Source organism: Drosophila navojoa, chromosome 3 (assembly GCF_054131105.1).
Source record: "Drosophila navojoa isolate 15081-1374.11 chromosome 3, UAZ_NAV_1.0, whole genome shotgun sequence".
Taxonomy (NCBI): Eukaryota; Metazoa; Arthropoda; class Insecta; order Diptera; family Drosophilidae; genus Drosophila; species Drosophila navojoa.
In genome coordinates, this window is record NC_142891.1 from 7,871,700 (window position 1) to 7,889,942 (window position 18,243).

The 18,243-nt window shown below is 36.1% G+C and overlaps 2 protein-coding genes and 1 long non-coding RNA gene across 3 annotated transcripts; all 3 read left to right on the forward strand.

The window, feature by feature from the left end:
- The first annotated feature begins 5,432 nt into the window (after positions 1-5,432).
- On the forward strand, positions 5,433-6,490 carry LOC149091668 (uncharacterized). The gene is made up of 2 exons (XR_016196588.1): positions 5,433-5,612; positions 6,010-6,490. It is a non-coding gene; the product is annotated as an uncharacterized LOC149091668 (long non-coding RNA).
- Positions 6,491-7,302: 812 nt separating this feature from the next.
- LOC115563278 (uncharacterized) lies at positions 7,303-10,473 on the forward strand. The gene is made up of 3 exons (XM_089257853.1): positions 7,303-7,462; positions 9,044-10,066; positions 10,127-10,473. Exons 2-3 carry the CDS (start codon positions 9,047-9,049, stop codon positions 10,184-10,186), a joined length of 1,080 nt encoding a protein of 359 aa, XP_089113979.1. The 5' UTR covers positions 7,303-7,462; positions 9,044-9,046; the 3' UTR covers positions 10,187-10,473.
- Positions 10,474-15,621: 5,148 nt separating this feature from the next.
- Positions 15,622-18,018, forward strand: LOC115563277 (uncharacterized). The gene is made up of 5 exons (XM_030386012.2): positions 15,622-15,801; positions 15,865-15,961; positions 16,037-16,227; positions 17,553-17,744; positions 17,814-18,018. The coding sequence occupies exons 1-5, from the start codon at positions 15,736-15,738 to the stop codon at positions 17,835-17,837; spliced, it is 570 nt and encodes a 189-aa protein (XP_030241872.1). The 5' UTR covers positions 15,622-15,735; the 3' UTR covers positions 17,838-18,018.
- The last annotated feature ends 225 nt before the right edge of the window (positions 18,019-18,243 follow it).

Below are 18,243 nucleotides of genomic sequence, written 5' to 3' on the forward strand. Positions count from 1 at the left end.
GTCTTATTATTATATTATATTTGCATAAAGAATTGGAGAGTATTTTAAGACACTGACTCAAATTAAACCCATATTAAACATTGTTGATATTTTATATATTGAGTTAATTATTATTATAGATAAATAATTTATTTAATATAATATACATATTTTTTATATTTTTAATAAACTTGATTTTTAATTAATAAATTTACTTCATATAAATATTTAAGAAATATATATATATTTATAGTGGATTCAATCTTCGTTTGAACACTTCGTTTTCGCTTTTACTATATTTAGTTTTGTCTGCGACAAAAATTTCCTGCTAAGCGAGTGGATTAAGATTCTTTTTCTTTATTTTTCAACAGAGAGGTTGTATAGGCTATATTGCTTATACGGACGAGTATGTGACATGCGAAAAAGTTTAATATAATTTCAGAAAATTCAACAGCAAGACGAAATTATCTCGTTTTCTTTAAATTTAATATCTTATATATACTTCTTCTAGTAGAACTCTATCTAAGAGATCCTTTACCTTGACATATAAATGTATTTTTAAAATATTGTCCCTTAGATAATATTTATGACATAAAGAGCTTTTCCTCGTACTTAGGGTACCGTCGAGTCGCTCAGTCACATAAGCTAAACTTATACTTTTTTTGCCATTGTGTTATCTCGTCGTTGCCAGGTGAAAAGTCGTTTAGATCTATATATACACACACACGCACACACACACGCGGATACACTCACATTCGCGTGCACACACGCACACGTGCACTCATATTAACTGCTGCTAAAAATATTTTCATGTTCAAATAGAAATATTTCGCCATTGAAATTGGAAACGTTTTTGCCATTGTGTGGCCCGACCGGATGTTGTACAGTTATTGGAATGTCTCTCGAGAGTAGCCCCCGGTCACGACCTAACCAACTATGACAATAGACTTTGGCTATTAGCTGGCATTTTTCTAGTATTTGTTTTGTTGTAGTCTTCCATATGCTCTCTCGGTTGATTGCCATTCAGACAGCAAATGTTGAGCTTATTTCTTATTTCTTTTGTTAATTTCTGTTTTGTAGGCCATTTGCTAAGCAACGAAAGCATCTATTGCATTGATACTAAGTCCATGTCGCTTAGCCCTCTTTTGCAGACAACATCCCACAGCTGAGCTGCATTGCTTTGTTGCTCCGCATTGTCTCATAGCTCAGATGCCATGCCGGATTGTGAGCATATTTCTTACTCAATTAACCTGCAGCTCAGCTCAGACGCCGCAGCCTCAACGAGCGCAAATTGTTCTGTCTGCCAGCTTGAAGTGGCCGTGCCCATCGTTAGTCATTGCATTGCCTGCGTAACTGAAGCATGCTGGAGTCATGAAGGCATTCTTATTGCCAAGTCTCTATTCATCTTGCTCTCAGGCTACGAAACTTGTCTTGGAAAATTCTATTCCAATGTAGCTCATGAAGCTATTTGCTAGCATTTTGAAATACAATAAATGCTAAAAATGTTAAATAAAATAATACAAAATATGAAAAAAAAAAAATAAAAATAAAAATGAATTATTTATCATATCGCAATACTAGTTTAAAGTCAATTAAAAGCGCATATACTCTGATTATATGTCCTTATATGTTATAAATAATAAAGCTGAAATTGTGGATAATTTTGAGCAAATATTAATTATAAAAAAATATATGTATATATAAATTATTCCAGCTTGTTTATTAATATAATGGTATTAAGAGAATTAAATTAAATTAAAAATAAAAATAAAATCATAATAAACTTAAAATATTTATTTCAATTAATAAACATTTCAACTGATATTTTCAGCAAGTTGTAAAAACTGAATAATATAGGCGAAAAATAATGAAAATTATTTTTTAACTTATATTTTCCTAGCATCATAGAACATTTCAAGAAGTTGATTCGGAGTCAAGCTTTTCATGTGTTTTACCTGTCATATCAAGTACTAATTCACATTGGATGCTCAGCATACATAGCCAAAAATAAATATTTTTGTATTTCTGAGTATGAGATATTACATGATCGAATGGAAAGTCTGATTGAATTAATCAGAGGTACATGTATAATTTATAATTCCAGCAACTGCTGCAATATTGTTGTACAAATATATTACTAAGAAAAATATGGTATTATTATTATTGTATGCATTATAAATACCTCACAACGGATCGTTGTTTATATTTGTGTATATGACATTTACTACATCAATCGCCGGCAATTAAAACATACTTATACAATTTTGATTAGTAATTGATGGCTGCAGCATGAATCTGTTTAGCATGTTTTGATGCACTGAATACTGAATACGGAATAGTGAATACAGAATGTGCACACGCTGTTCTATATTTCAGGAACTAAGTCAATTATAACTCGATTGGCGGGCAATTCAATGCAATGCCACGAATTTGTCGTTTGGTTTTTGTAGCTGCTGACCGAAATGCAACCAAATATTTCGCATGTCACTTAAATTAGTTAATTTTGTGCATAAATGCAAAAATGAATATATATGCGACTGTGGTCGAATGCAATTTCCCCTGCCCATATCTCCCCCCACTACCACCAGCCCGCTCCATTTCGATTGCCATCATAATTATTATTCCGTTTTTCAATATTTAATTTGTTTTTGGTGCGGCCCGGTGTGTAGCCTCGGCTCATTTAGAATGTGGCAATATTTCTAATTAAAGGTTGCAAACGAAATCAAAACAACCGCGAGCCAGTTACGCAGCAGGACATCCAACCAATTTATATGCGTATAGTGTGTATGTGTGTAGTGTGTGTGTGTAGTGTGTGTGTGCGTGTGCACTGTTAAGTATGCCATGATTTATGCATCGCTGCTAAATGTTGCTGAGGTTTTTGCGTTGATTTTGTGCAATTGGCTCGTGCCGCGCGGCACTGCTTCTGCTTCCCTCTGCTCGGCTCTTCACTGGTTCTGCTCCTGCTCCTGCTCCTGCTCCTGCTCCGCTCCTGCTCCGCTCTGCTTCTGCTTTGTGGTTCTGCTCGTGTGTGGCCAATGTCAACTATTTCACATTCAAATTGCATATTCCACACGCACGCATAATTTAAGCTATTGAGCATGCATTACGCTCACACACACATACACACACGCACTCGCACACATGTGACATTTGTGTTGAAAGCTAAAAGCATAACAGGTGCAGAAAATAGACAAGAAAAAACGTAATTCAATTATGTGCAATAAGATGAAGGACAAAAAGGGTTTTGCATAATGGCAGACAAGACAAAAAGCAAACTTTATTTCAATTACAATAACTAAGTATGTTTGGAAAGTCTATTAAGTCTTTGTGTATTAATAATTATAAATATGGTATGGTATAAAAATATTAAAAAAAAAAAAAAAATGTATATAATAGAACTAAAAATATGGAAGATGTTTCACCATTTATAATTAACAATTATCAAAATAAATTTAAAGAAAAAAAAATAAATAAATAATATTATATTATGAAGTTAGCTGTTAAAAAATAAATAAAAATATTAAATGAGCTAGTTGTAAAATATTAAGCTAAAGATATTTTTCCAATATCACACACAAAATTAAATAATCTCATATTTTTATATATTTAATATTAAATACATACGCAGAGAAATAAAAAGAAATAATGGAAATAATTTGAAATAAAAAAAATAATTTGAATTATGCATAAAAAAAAGTTTTATATCATAATCAACATTAGAAAATGTCTAAATAATATCTAGAAAGTTAATTTATATTATTTTTAATCTACCTCACATAATTAGAAATGAATAAGTAATTCCCCATATATAAATAATGTGGGGTATAACATTACAAAAGAATTGCCAGAGTCTAAGCAAATTTTTCATTCTTCAATTTGATTTGGGTTCGTTGTTAAACTAAATAAATAAAAAAAATACATTTTCAATTCAACATTTACAGATAGCAATTATTTATATTTTTCATGTTTTACGACGTGACATTGCAATTATGAAGCACTTATCCGACAGGCCAACTTATCCCATAAATTGCTCGTCCCACATTTGGGTCACCTGCCAAGCTGTGACAGTTCTTTACGGGACTCTTAATAAAAAATACAAAGAAAAAAGATCGCGTGCTCCCTTTTGACCTAGTTAATAATTTAGATACAATGAATGGCTAAGATGAGTGTCAGCAGCATTTTGGGTGTCACATTTGACACTAAGTCTAATTTAATGGAAAACCGTCAAGGCATTGTCTTTACTCACACTGCTGCTGCTACTATTATTGCCCTAGGTGTGGTTGTTGTTGTTGTTGTTGTTGTTGCTGCTGTTGCTGGGTGAACACGCAACAACTTGTTTGGCTCGAAGGCTCAGCTAAGCGCCGCAATTCGCATGTATCTAATATTTTAGGTGACATATCTATTTATATGCAAATGCCACGCCTTCCGGGCAAACAAACACACACTCACACAGAGGCTCACACACCCACACACATGTACTATTATTACCTGGCTGTGGCTGTGTGCGTGCCAAAGGAGCTAAACTTCCGTTTTCGGCTGAAATAGTTCGCGCTATAAATCAAAACACATACGCGGCTCACTATTAAAGAGTTGCCAGGCAAAAAGGGTTGTGAAAAAATAAAACTAATAAATCTAAGGCCAATTAATTGGCTTAACTGTTGCCGGTAGGAGGAGAGAAAGAGAGAGAGAGAGAGAAGCCAAAGGCTGAGTCTGTCTCTGACTGTGGCCAAGAACCGGCAGCGCCTTTGCGTCCCTCTTGGGGGCAGACAATTTATGGCCCAAACATAAACTTGAACCCGCATATAATAAATCATAACATTTTACAGATAATAGAAAACCGGCTGGCATACATGAAATCTTGAATACTGAATCATGTATCCAGTATCCTTTCGAGCCCTGCGTGTGTGTGTGTGTGTCTTAATCGCAGTGCCTACGGCTTACAATTTTAATAAACAGCTGCAGGAATCAAATCAGAAAAAGAACATCATAGTGTAAAAAGTGGAAAAGGTTTTTTCTACACTCTCTCTCTTTCTCTCTCTCTCTCTCTCTCTAGCAGGCGCAGACACATAATTTAAGCGCTGGCTGAGGCCAAGGCACGCTCGCACAGGATGTGCTCCTTATATCCGCCGGCGTCGCACTGAAGCCGAAGCCGAAGTCGAGCCACAATGCCCAACCAATTCAATCCAATCAAAACGAACCGAGTTTCTAATAGTTTCTGCCTCTTCTTCTGTTGCTTCTTTCTGTTGTTTTTATGGCGACTAAAAAACTTTTTGTTGCTGTCCTCAAAGAGTGCTGCTCTAACAGCTGTTGGTAGCTCTGACTCTGATGAAAATCTGAATGAATCAGAATATAGACAATATATATGTAATTCATGGTTTATTGCTCATGATTTATCATCATTTCACATATATATTTCGGCTTTTTATATAATTTTTTCCTCTTATCATAGCAGGCGACGATTTATCAATCATCTCTTGGCACAGCTTTGCATTGGGTTTTTCGTAAAGCTCTAGTATCAATTCAACACACGAATAGTTCAAAACGTTTTCCTATGAAAGAATAATATTTTTTTTAAGTCAGAACTTTTCTTTTAAAATGCTTTCCCTTTAATTCGAAAAAATGCTGTAACTGAGGTAAGTGAAAAAAAAATAAAATAAATAAAATAAAAATCATTTTAGCTGGGTAAATATCAAGGCGCGCGAGCTATCGTATTTACTGTAAGGCCGCCTTCAGCTGGCCGGCCCGGCCACGCCCCACTGACATGTAATGACGTCATTTACATGGTGCAACAACATTCATTACAAGCATTTGCTGGCGCCTGGCTTAGCTCGACTTGCCTTGCCTTGCCTTGCCTTGCCTTGCCTTGCCTTGGCTTGGCTTGGTTGGGCCGAGGCGTTGATGTTGCAATCGCGTCCAATTCATAAATCAACGGGCTTTGCTGGCGGCAACTCAAGGCTAGATTGGGATATACATACATATATTTGCCCAGAGATATATACAATAATAATTCCCATTTTACTTTTCTCGCAGCGCAATCAGAATGGCAGCTTGGGTCGATTTTCAGATCAAAAGATCAAAAGATATGGGCTTGATATTTGAGAAAACGCAGAGTAAATCAATGATTTCTTTCGAAGGTGAGCAAGCAAGCTGCAAGTATGTTGAATCTAACTTAATTTGCAAATGGGGGCGCATTAAGAGGGCACAGAAACAACCGTAATGATTACAAGCTGCGAGCCACTGATACCTGATGAAGAAGAAGAAGAATTCTAATCGCCATCAAATCGAGCTATCAATCGCTGTTCTATTTATGTTTAGTTGGATATAAATCTGTACCGTCTGTTCATTCGAGGCAGTGCCCCTTACCATCGACATTAAGCAGCTCGCATAACGAATGCCACACAAAGCGCATTCAAGTTTCCAGCCGAACGCTCGATGATCTTGCATTGCTGAGGATATTTTTCAAAATTCATTGTTATTTTAATTGTTGACATAATTTTAACACTAAGACGTCCACTACCACACACGAATAAAATTAAAAAAAACATACATTCAATTGGTTTTACTTATCAGAAGATAGCAAAATCGAAAACTTATTTATAATGTCCTATATATGTATATTTGTTAGGATATTCATACTAAGCGTCTTATCTGTATATAACCGTCCCGATATGTAGCTTTAAGAACTACATTGCTATACAGCTTACTTATAACTATTACGCATAGATTATAGTCTTGAGTATCTAAAGCTTATGAGAATAAGATAAGCGTACCCAAAAACCTCTTATGTTGCATTTGAGATCCATATCCTTAAAAACCACGGAGTGATGTAATCCAATGCAACAAAAAATACCACAGAAATTATTCTCATATCAAGTAACAGAACTGTTTTATTATAGCCGTATTTGGTATTCTCAATGGGCTTAGGCTATAACATTTGCATGGACTCCAATCGGGGGAACTATAATTAATCCACACCTGAAATTCCAAGTACTTATGGCATTTAAGACACGCCTAAAGTCCTAGTTACCATCACTGATTATAAAGAAGAAATAAGATGAATGTTCAGAAAAGCCTATAAGCTATTTAAAGATAAGAAGAGTATATTTCATTAATCTCTAAAATTAAAATTGTGAATATTAAATTTCGTTGCTCAGAGATTCCGGCTTATGGCCATACCAAAATCGTAAACCTAAACTCCCATTGCCGTGAGTACAGGGTATAACGAAATCAGTTCATGTTTAGTTCTAAAATGTAAGTAGTCTAAAAACATAGTACACACTGCTTTATCAATCAGTGACCCACAGCACCTACCGGAATCCGTTTTCCATATAGTCCAGTATTCAGTCACAGCTTGTGAAATAAACAACTAGTTTTTTTTTTTAATTTTACATCCTTTTAGTTTGTATTTGGAAATTTGTATAATAAATTTTGTATATGTGCACATAAATTGTATCAAGAAAAATATTTATAAAACAAAAAATAGGTAAGTAACATAAAAGTGAAAATTGAATATAGAATTTTTATTTTATTTTTATTTATTTTTTTTTTTTTTTGTGTATAAGTTGGTGATTGAAGCAACTCTCTCTTCTTTTTTTTCCTTTTTTTTTTTTTTTTTTTTTTTTTTTTTTTTTGAGTAAGAGTTTGTGATTGAAGCAACTCTCTCTTCGCACACGCACGCAACGTCAACGCTAATGTGAGGGCTGCTCTGTGTGGGCTTTGGCTCTGCCGGGATAATGTCGAGGCAGCCGCTCGTAAACATAAATCCAAGTGACGCTAATTGTTTGTTGCAATTACTGCTGCAGTTGCTGCCACTGCACGGCTACGTGCAGCAAACCAGACAGCAGCAACAGCAGCAGCAGCAACAACAGTTGACAGCAGAGTGGGGGGCTAGGTGGCCAAAGGGCTCAATGCATGCAAATTTTGTTGCATCTGTCGAGCTGCTGCTCCTGCTGCTCCTGCTACCTTTGCTGCTACAACAGCAAACAATTACTCAAACATTGTTGCAACTGCACGTTGCATTGCCTCCGCTGCTGGTGCTGCTGCTGCTGCTGCTGTAGCCACTGCTGCTCGTTGTGCGTGCTAAATGGCAACTATTCTGGCGGCTAATGATAATCGCTCAACGCCCTCTGCACTTACCTTTTGTGCGCCATCAGCCAGACTCCCTCAGTGCTGTTAATTCCTCTTTCAGCTCTTGCCCAGCTCTCGCATCTTCAGCTGGAAATGCTGCCGCTGCTTGTCAATTTCTTAATCAAAGGCATAAAGCCCCTTACAACTAGCTGCCTGATACACTGCTTCCCTCTACATATTCTCCAAGTGCAGGTTGCTCCATTACAGGCCACTTGGCTTTAGCGACTTTTTCTTTGTACGCCTTGAAGTGCGCCTCTCTGCCTTTCGCAGTCATCTGACAGATTCTCTCTTGATATAGGATGTTTACTCTCACAATTTGGTCCATTAGCTGCATAAGAGCTTCATCGAGGAATCTTTTGTGAGGCAAAGCTTTACTCATTAATTGCCTTACAATGGCACATTTGTTCTGTTCCATTTAATCGTTGATTTGGTCAGCAATATGTTAAAGCAGCTCAAGGGACAGCCATTATTTTATATTGTTTCATTAAAAGCAACAAGTATGCATCCGCAGATAAATACATTCTATCAATTGAATATAGCAAAACAAAATATATAGTCGAAGATATAGGAGTAACGACACTTAGGACGAATACTTTTGGGACTGACTGTATATATTCTTTTCCAACCCAAATACCACTGAAGTAAACAGCATTTACTGCAATATTTATATATAATATAATATATGTATATAATATATTTTTGGAGAGTTTTAATATAACTAAAGAAAACAACTTCTGGGGACTCATAGGAAACATTCCATACCTCTTTGTGCCACTCCTCTTCATACTCCTTAACGCATCTGCTTCTTCAATCGTAAGGTGATATTAGGACAGTTGCTCTGAGAGAGGTAGAGAGTTGTTATGCCTTTTAGATTTATTCATTTTCAATAACAAATTCGATTAATTAAAATATTTATTGTAAACTTTCTTTGTAACAGAAAATGGGCGATAGCGCGATTTTGTTAGCTCAAAAGAGCTTTCTCAGAGGACCCGTGACCAACAATGGGTTTGTAAACTTTATGCGAGATTATGCTGCGCAGGCACGTGGGTTGGACGTACCTGATGCAATAACCGTTGGCAAAATGTGGAACAGGCTGACCCCATCTCAACGGAGGAACTATCGGTTTATGAATGTCGATTGCGAGGATGGAAATGAAAGCAGCAAAGAAAGCGAGAATGGCAGTGATAAGGCCAGCGAGAATGAAGACGAGGACATGGATGACGTCGATGATATGGATACCATGGAGGATGCGGATGATGCGGATGATGCGGACGACGCTGAGGACTCTGAGGGCTCTGAGGACTCTGAGGACGATGAGGACGCTGAGGACGCTGAGGACGCTGAGGACGCTGAGGACGCTAAAGACTCTGATGACGCGGATGATGCGGATGATGATGACTTGGATGACGGTTGTTGTCCCAAGAAACGGAAGAAGAAATCATGCTGCCCATCTACACCGTGCTGTCCTAAGAAGCGTCGCCGTAAGCCATGCTGCCCCAAACCCGCCTGCCCCCCACCGAGTCCATGCTGTCCGAAACCGAAGCCATGTTGCCCCCAACCGAGTCCATGCTCGAAGCCGAAGCCATGCTGCCCGAAACCCAAACCATGCTGCCCGAAGCCCAGGCCACGCTGCCGCAAGCCGAAGCCTTGTTGCCCTAAACCGTGTTGTCCTAAACCAAGGAAACGCTGCCCGAAGCCTTGTTGTCCGAAGCCGTGCTGCCCGAAGCGCAAGAAGCGGTGCTGCGCGAAGCCCAGGCCCTGTTGTCGGAAGCCCCGGCCACGCTGCACAAAGAGAGTCAAATGCCAGAAACCTGGCCCAATTACAAACAATGGCTACTTGAACTTCCTGCGGGCCTATCGCCGCAAGCACTGCGGGCTCAAACCCAAAGAGTTGGTCATGAAAGCAGCGCGAGCATGGTGTAGACTGCCGGAATGTAAGAAGGATTACTATCGCCGCCAGGTGAGTTAGCCAGACAAGCTGCAATCCACTCAGATATATAATCAGGTGATCTGTCTCTAGGCTTGCAGAGTTACCAAGAGCTGTCGCCACAAGCGGCGTAGAGTCTGCACTGGAAAATGAGAATGCCCTCGGCTAAAACAATGTTTGCAGATCTTGTCAACGATGCTAACTGTTAAATGTGCTGCATTTTGTCCCTAGTCTCAATTAAATCATCATCGTCACAAGTCTGCACCAGCTGAGGCGCTACCATCCACCTGAATTTGTCCCAATGTTGTCTACCAAAACCATCTGTGAAGTGTGCTGCGTGTCGTCCTACTAGAAATTGCGTCACCTAATCTTTTAAAAAAAATCAAATTTAATTTTTATCAATATATTGATAGATAAATGATAGTGAATGTAAAACACGAGTGGATTGACTTGTTTATTTATTGTTGCATTTAGTATTTGTTTCAGGATATTAGCATTGCCCTCAAGGAGCTCATTCTGAATATAGTGAGCATATCGAGACAACAATGGTACATAGTGTACACATATGTCAGCGGATATACTATACATATACTATATATGTATGTATGTAAAATCACAATCAACTTAATAATTCTCATGTTGATAATTTTCTACAATTTTACAATTATAATCTAGCGATGTTCATTAAATACACTTATAAATACATAAAATATACATATAACACAGAACATATAGTTATGCTTAAAATAAATAACATTAATAATTAATAATTATAAAACTATTTATACAATTTATTGTAAGCATAACGATAGTTTTCGTGGTACATATACTTGCTTAAAATCTTATTTATTAAATTTATATAACACAATTATCACGTTGATAAACTTAACAGCGATCCATTGCTATAAATACGATTAAATACATATACATCTAACATCTATTATTTACCACAGAGGAGGGTCTGCATTTCACCTAAGCTAATTTTTATGTATATGGATATACTGAGAGACAATCGCTGATGATCATAATCTTATTGCTCCACTTAAGCTCTTTTTCTTCAGCTATAAAAAACGTTTTTTATCAAAATATAACATATATAAAAATCAGTCATAGTAAAATTCACAAATTAATATTGAATAGAGAACGGAAAGATGGAAGGAGTAATTGCAAAAAATAAATTGAATAAAAATTAATAAAATTGCAACAAAATTCGTTCTTTAAGTCGTTTGATTTTGTAGCTCTTCTGTACGAATGAACAGAGAAATAGAGCAACATCAATCTCATTGATCCTAACGAATATATAGGACACGGCCTCTGCCGCCTCTTAAATTTTCTATAGAGCTAGCGAAAAACAAAATTCCAAATAGAATCTGAAGCAAATTGTATTTCACCCTAATTTGAAAACTATTCGAGGTAAGACTTTAATGGCAGCCAAGAGTAGCACTAAATACTCTTCTGCAGGATAACAGCCAGGGGGCGAATATTGCGTGCGTGGCGGAACTTGGATACATTTGTATCTGACATCAAGCAGTGCACAGAGACAGACAGAGAGAGAGTGAGAGAGAGAGAGAGGGCGAGCGGGAGAATGGGTGAGGAGCATGCCATAAATGGGCATAGCACGTGTAGCTACTTATGCAATTGTGCAGGCTTGTGGGCCAAATTCAATTTATTATTCCGCCATATGAGCTTTCGCACTTAACTTGCATGAATATATAATGAGCAGAGCGTGCATGGCCAGGGTAGGGAAAATGTGGGTGAGGAACAGGTTTCACCCAGCGAACAGGTGTGGGCTGCATTTCGCTCATCGTTGCGTGCTCCGCTGAGCCTGCTGTGAGGCAGCCAAATTGAATTATTAATAACACGCAGCGCGACTGAAACAATCTATAAATATATGTAGATGCAGATGTAGATGTAGATGTATATACATATGTATATGTAGTCCTCTATGTGTGGAAAGAAGCCAAGTGAAAAGGCGACAACCTTGGGACACTTGGCCAACAGAAACTAATCGTGCCACTTATGGCCATAATTTGTCAATTTTCTAAACAATTCCCCAAAGTCGCATAAAATGTCGTCCGTGTCTCTCTTTTGGCTTTTGGCACCCATTACGCTCATTTTTCTTCAGCTCTAGCCCTCGCTCTATCACCCCCACTGTCCTCTGTTTTGCCTCTTATGAAAGGGACGCTGTGAAAAATGAAAGCGAACCCAAATTGCCAGCTACGCTTTCTTTCTGTCTGTCTGTCTGTTTGACTGACTGTCTGACTAGCCGAGTCTGACTCAACTCAACTCGACTCGACTCGACTCTCGACACGATTCGACTCTGGGCTGAGTGGCTCGTCGCTAAACGCATTTAAATGCCATTGTATGCATAAATTACTCAGCGTCCGACAGCTTTAGCCTAAAAGTGTAAATGAGTCTGTGGCTCGCTCTGCTTTTTTGCTACTCCATGAAAATTGAAATAAATGCGTGGGCAACTCTTTCAGCATTTGTATTTTTGGCATTTGCGGCCGAAGTGGAGGGGTAAACTTGTTGCAGAGTTTCCAGATTGTCAACTGAAATATGTGTTAAGCTTAAGCGAAAATGATGTCCACAGAATTGGACTATTAGAGAAACAAAGATTCATTAAAAAGCAAATCCATTCTAGCTTGAATTCTCATTTTGAATCGATTTGGGACATACACAACTAGGCTAAAAAGTAATTTAAAATTCATTTAGTCTTGGCTGCCATTTAAAGTTGTCTTGATTGAGAGAAATAAATGTTCGCATATTAATAATTCATTTTCGGTTTGGAAGTAAATTAGGTTGGGGCATCATTTTTTTTTTAAATATTGATAATCGAAGAAGTAATCGTAATAAAAACTTTTTTTTTATAAACAAATTTGTCTAAGTATATTTGAATTTTATTATATTTTCTTAATGAAGAAATATGTTTCCATAAATACAAGTAAAAATAAATAATAATAATATATAATATATAATAATAATAATAAATAATAATAATGTAAGTCAACATTTTTATAATATTAATTTAAAGTATATATAATAAAATATAAATATATTTAGAAAATGTATAATTATTATGTATTACATCCCTAAATATACAATAATATTTATTTATTTTTTGTATTTATTTTTAGAAATTACATACTTCTATAGAAATCGAATAAGTGCTAACAGTAATAACAGTTCTCAAAATATAACATGTATAGCTTATAAAAAATAAATAAAAATAAATAAATGTATCGAAATGAAATCAAGGATGACTGAAATGTGATTCGCAGTAGGAAACGCACTTAGCCAGTCAGTGGATATAAAAAGTAAGTAAAGCGGAACGTAAAGAAATTGCGAAAAGTGAAAACGAACTTAAATGGAATCGAAGCACCTCAGTTGCCTTGGAGTGGTTGGCCCCTTTGTTTTAATGCCACGCAGCGATCAGGCAGCCAGTAAAAAATTACCGCCCCTTTGTGTATTTGGTCGCAGATAAATGCCAGCCAAATGATACACATTAGGCCAAGGTAACACACACTAAGAGCACGCATGTGTATGGTGTGTGTGTGTGTGTGTTTGTGCGCAAAATCAATTCAAGCTCAATTTCCTTTGATGAAGTGTGCAGCGGCTGGGCTCGTACGTGACAGTTGTGCTGAAAGTATACAAACGGAAGCCGAACAAAAACTTTTTATATATAATATATATGTACATATGTATAGAAAACTATATATAGATTTATATATACATATGTATATGTGCCGCATTATGGCATTAAGTTGTACGTTTTGCAACTGCATGAACAACCGCTGCATATCGTTCAATTAATAACGCAAATCCCTTACAGCCCAGTTACCAGGGCTGCCAACGTTAATTAATGTGCTCGACGCCAATTTAATGCACTCGCTGCCCGCTTGGCGCTATGATTAATGTTTAATTAAATTTCCAACATTTGCATCCAAAAACATTAATGCAACAACAAACAAAATAATAATAATGACAAAAAAAAAAAAGATGAAAAGAGAGAGAGAGCAGAATGGGGAAAAATTGTTCGAACAAGCGACGTCAGGATTACATCATAATTAATCGTAGTCATTATTTATAACGAGATATCACCCGACGAGCTTATATATTTGCGTGTGGATAGTGTTGATATAGTCGTATGTGTGCAGCTTAATATGTGCATTTAAAAGATCATAAGATATTTAACCATGCATATAAAATTTAAATAAAAAATCATGTGATTTATGGGCGATAAGTTACAAGATTATTTTAAATGACTTTCGATTATATATAACTAATATAATGGTTAATTATCTAATTTTTATTATTATTTATTTATTATTATTTTTTATTTTTTTTTAATATGACCTTAAGGTTTAATTTTGGGTTTTAATTTACCTAGAATTTAAATTTTATTTTTAGACATTTGCTCAATTGTTTTATTATTTTATTCGTATGATTGATTTGAAAAATTTTAAATATATTTTTATTAACATTTTATTGTACGATAATTGAAGGAACCAAATTGAAACACGACCATGGCAATTGTTCAATTAAATAATTAACTTATGGAGCATGCATATAATATATTGTTGAATATATTTTCCAATTTTATGTATAATTATTATTTTCATTAGCCCTCTCATATTTCGCCTTTCGTATAAAGCACAGTTAACTTTATCAACTTTAATTAAACACATTATATCCAACATTTCTTTGTGTAACTTGAATTCGTCAGTTGCTCACGTAAATTAAACATGTTTATTTTAATTATTTTAGTTCAGCTATTGTTGCTGTTGCTGTTGTTGTTGTCTGGCCCTGACAGGCAGTCAATTTGGTTTGCGAATGAAACATTAAGATAGAGAAATTCGAGCATTATTTACACATGTGGGACAAATTGAATTAAATGACTCTGTTTTGATTTATGCAATTGCAATTTATCCAGCTACTAAAATTCTTAACTGAATGCAACAATCTGATAATTGGTAATTGTAAGCCATTATGCAAAAGTCTTGCGGCCAGCTGCTGCTCCTCATTAAGAACATTAAATAATTGAAATTGTCGAAGACGTGCACTTCGAAATTAATATTGTCTCAAATGGGTGGCGGAAGGCAGAAAATGTGATGCAGTGGAGCTAGCAAGGGCAGAAGAGTCTAGTAAAATTATTAGAGTAAACGAATTGCTGTTATCTTCAACTGTGCTCATTTTAAAGTTTTATTATAAATTTAAATTTTTTAATGACAGGAAAAATAAAAGTAAAATAAAACAACCATGAATTGTCTGTGCTTTGATTTTCTAATCTAATTAATGATTACAATTATAACCCAATTTTGAGTAATAATAAAAAAAGAATGTAAAATGAAATAGATTTTTTAAGTATGAGAAATATATCTTTTAATAAAAACATACAAAAATATATACATAAAAAAAATCCCATGTCTGTAGTTGTAGAGTCTGTCACACAAATTTTTGGCTTTTATTTATTTATATTATAGTTGAAAGACAAAGCTCGTCATATGTCACTTTTCACTTGGAATGAAAATCTTCTGGCTTCTGGCCACTAAAATTTAACATGTCCGTCAATTATTATCATTAAAAAGAGAACAGAACTTACATATCTTTTGACTTATGGAAACAGTGTTAATCTTTGTATTTTCACTCACTAAAAATTATATTCTCTGAATTGCTCAAAATTTAACAGCTTGTCAAGCACTATGGCCGATGTGCACGAGGGCATAGTAGCCTTCATACTACTGTTATGTCAGCTAATCGTCTATGTCGTAAGTGTGCTTAGTATTTACCTTAAATCAATTGCATTGGCTCCTTTCATCTATCTTAATTAGCGCGCCATAAATCCCATTAAGCGAGAAGCCCTTTTGCTCGTCGTACACAATATATTCATGTACTATGTCATAAATCGGTTCAAGCATTTGGCTCAAGGTAAGTTGGCTTTAAATTGTCATCATATACGATAAGCAATGTCTATATTCATATATCTATTGCCTTGCCGTGCAGCTTCTATCAACTTTTCCGGTCCTGTCAACACGTTCTATTACGTCCCCTTTGTCTATGAGGAACCGGCTAATTGTATAGCTCATGAAGATATGCATTTAGTCTTAAAGTCCACAACATGGCAGTTTTTGGAAACGCTGTTCAGACACCATTTGGCATTACTGCTGCCCTTCTTACTCGCTTTGCTGGTGCCGGTAAGTTATATATGTATATATATATGTATATATATATGTATATATATATGTATGTATAAATCTGATTTGATCTGTTTGTCTGATTCGCTGAGCTTGACTGAGGTCGATAAAGCATAAAATAAAATAAAAATTAAGCAATAATGCTTGTTGTTAGAAGGCGAAAAAGAGCTGAGCAATAACAGACTATTGTAAGTACTATAATACATATATAGTACTATAATACATATTTAAGTACTATAATACATATATAGCTCTTGAGCGTGTCTTGATGCCCGCAAATAAGTGTCTTCGACTCACACTCTGAGAAAAGACTCGAGGAATAACCGAGTGCATCAGCGCTCTCTAAGCAAAACGTGCTTTGAGTTTGTATTTGTAAGCGAGGCTTGTGTGTGCTAAGCACATTGATAGCATAGGTGACTGTGTGCATTGCCTTGATGAGCTGTTAGAGAGTCTTTACCGAGTTTCGTTGTGCGAACGTTGATCGTATCTCTCCCTAAATAATGTTCGTAAAAAGAGCGTCACACGAATAAATCAACTCAGAGCGCTCAACAGAACGATGCAAATCGAGAGGATCCGAAGTCTCTTACAGTTGAAAATGATTTCTTACAGCTCAAGTAGAGGCGGCAAGTATGTAGCCTCATGTTGCCCTATATAAAGACAAGCCCACTTGAGGCTTCGGTTCAGTCGTTCCCCAAGCCGTTTGCTGATCAGTAGTGCAGTGCAGTGCTCCTCATATTAATTTCCTAAATATTGCATAGTATATATATATTAAGTGAAATCGTAATAGCTATTAACATATTATTAATGTTAGTGATTGTTGTTACTGTGCTAAGAATTATTACGTAGGCATATTTATAAATAACAAATATAAAATATGATGATGAGGGCGTAATACTAAGATTGTATTTTTGATTATTGCAATATATTGGTTTAAATTAGCAAATTGTGCTCAAAAAGAGTACTAAAATAATATTATTGATTATTAATATTTAAAAATTTATATATTTGCTATAATGTTTTATAATATTTTCAATTTTTATTTATAATATTTAACAATAATATAATAAACAATATTAAATCAGAGCTATTATTTTTTCATTTATATTAACCATGTAGTTAATAAATGTGTAACATTATATTAAATGTTTAATATTCGGTTTTATATTAGCATTTTTATATGAATATAACTAGAAATTATTTGCACAAATTTAGTAGAGTAGCTTTGTAGCTTTATGCATCCTTATGTCAAGAATTGATCTCCAACTAGAGATCCCTTCATTGTTTTATTTTCTATTCTCTCTTTCTGTATTTTCCCCATTTCGCAGCGCTGCAAACTGATATATGTTAGCAGTCTGGTGATACTCTCGAATCTGGCGCTGTGCCTGTGCTTCATGTACTCCATGTGGAAGTGGCTGATACTGAGCGGCTTGTCGCAGGGCCTCTATCTGCTGCCCATCTTTTTCTTGGGCCCGGTGGTGCAGCTGCTGCTCTTGTTTCGCTTTACAGCGCATATGCTGGTGAGTTCAGACGCAGAATCCGTTTTTGTTATGAAACTGTATGAAATGCAAATACCCTTGGACCGGCAGCTCAACCTTTGGATTGTCGTGTGAAGCATGAAATTGACTGCAGCCCAAAGCCAACGAAGACGGTGTCCATTAGAAGTCAAGCTATGGAGAAGAGCATGATATGGGCTGGCTGGTGTTGGGCGTAAATGCAAGGCAAAAGTTTCGCATCAAATCAAAGCAATAAACGAACAAAACTGAGTAACTTCAGGCACTTGCATAAACCAAATACACTTTCACTCAACAACAACAACAACAATAACAAGTACTACTACAACAATAGCAACAACAACAACAGTAGCTTCCACGACGAGAGCTGCCAAACTGCAGGCATTTATGACACTCCCCAGCTGGGCTTGAGGGATGGCGGATGGATGGGGGCGGGCGATGGGCGTAGCATCGTGTGGCAGGCAAATCGCATAACGAAATTGTTGCTGAAAAGTTGAACAAATAT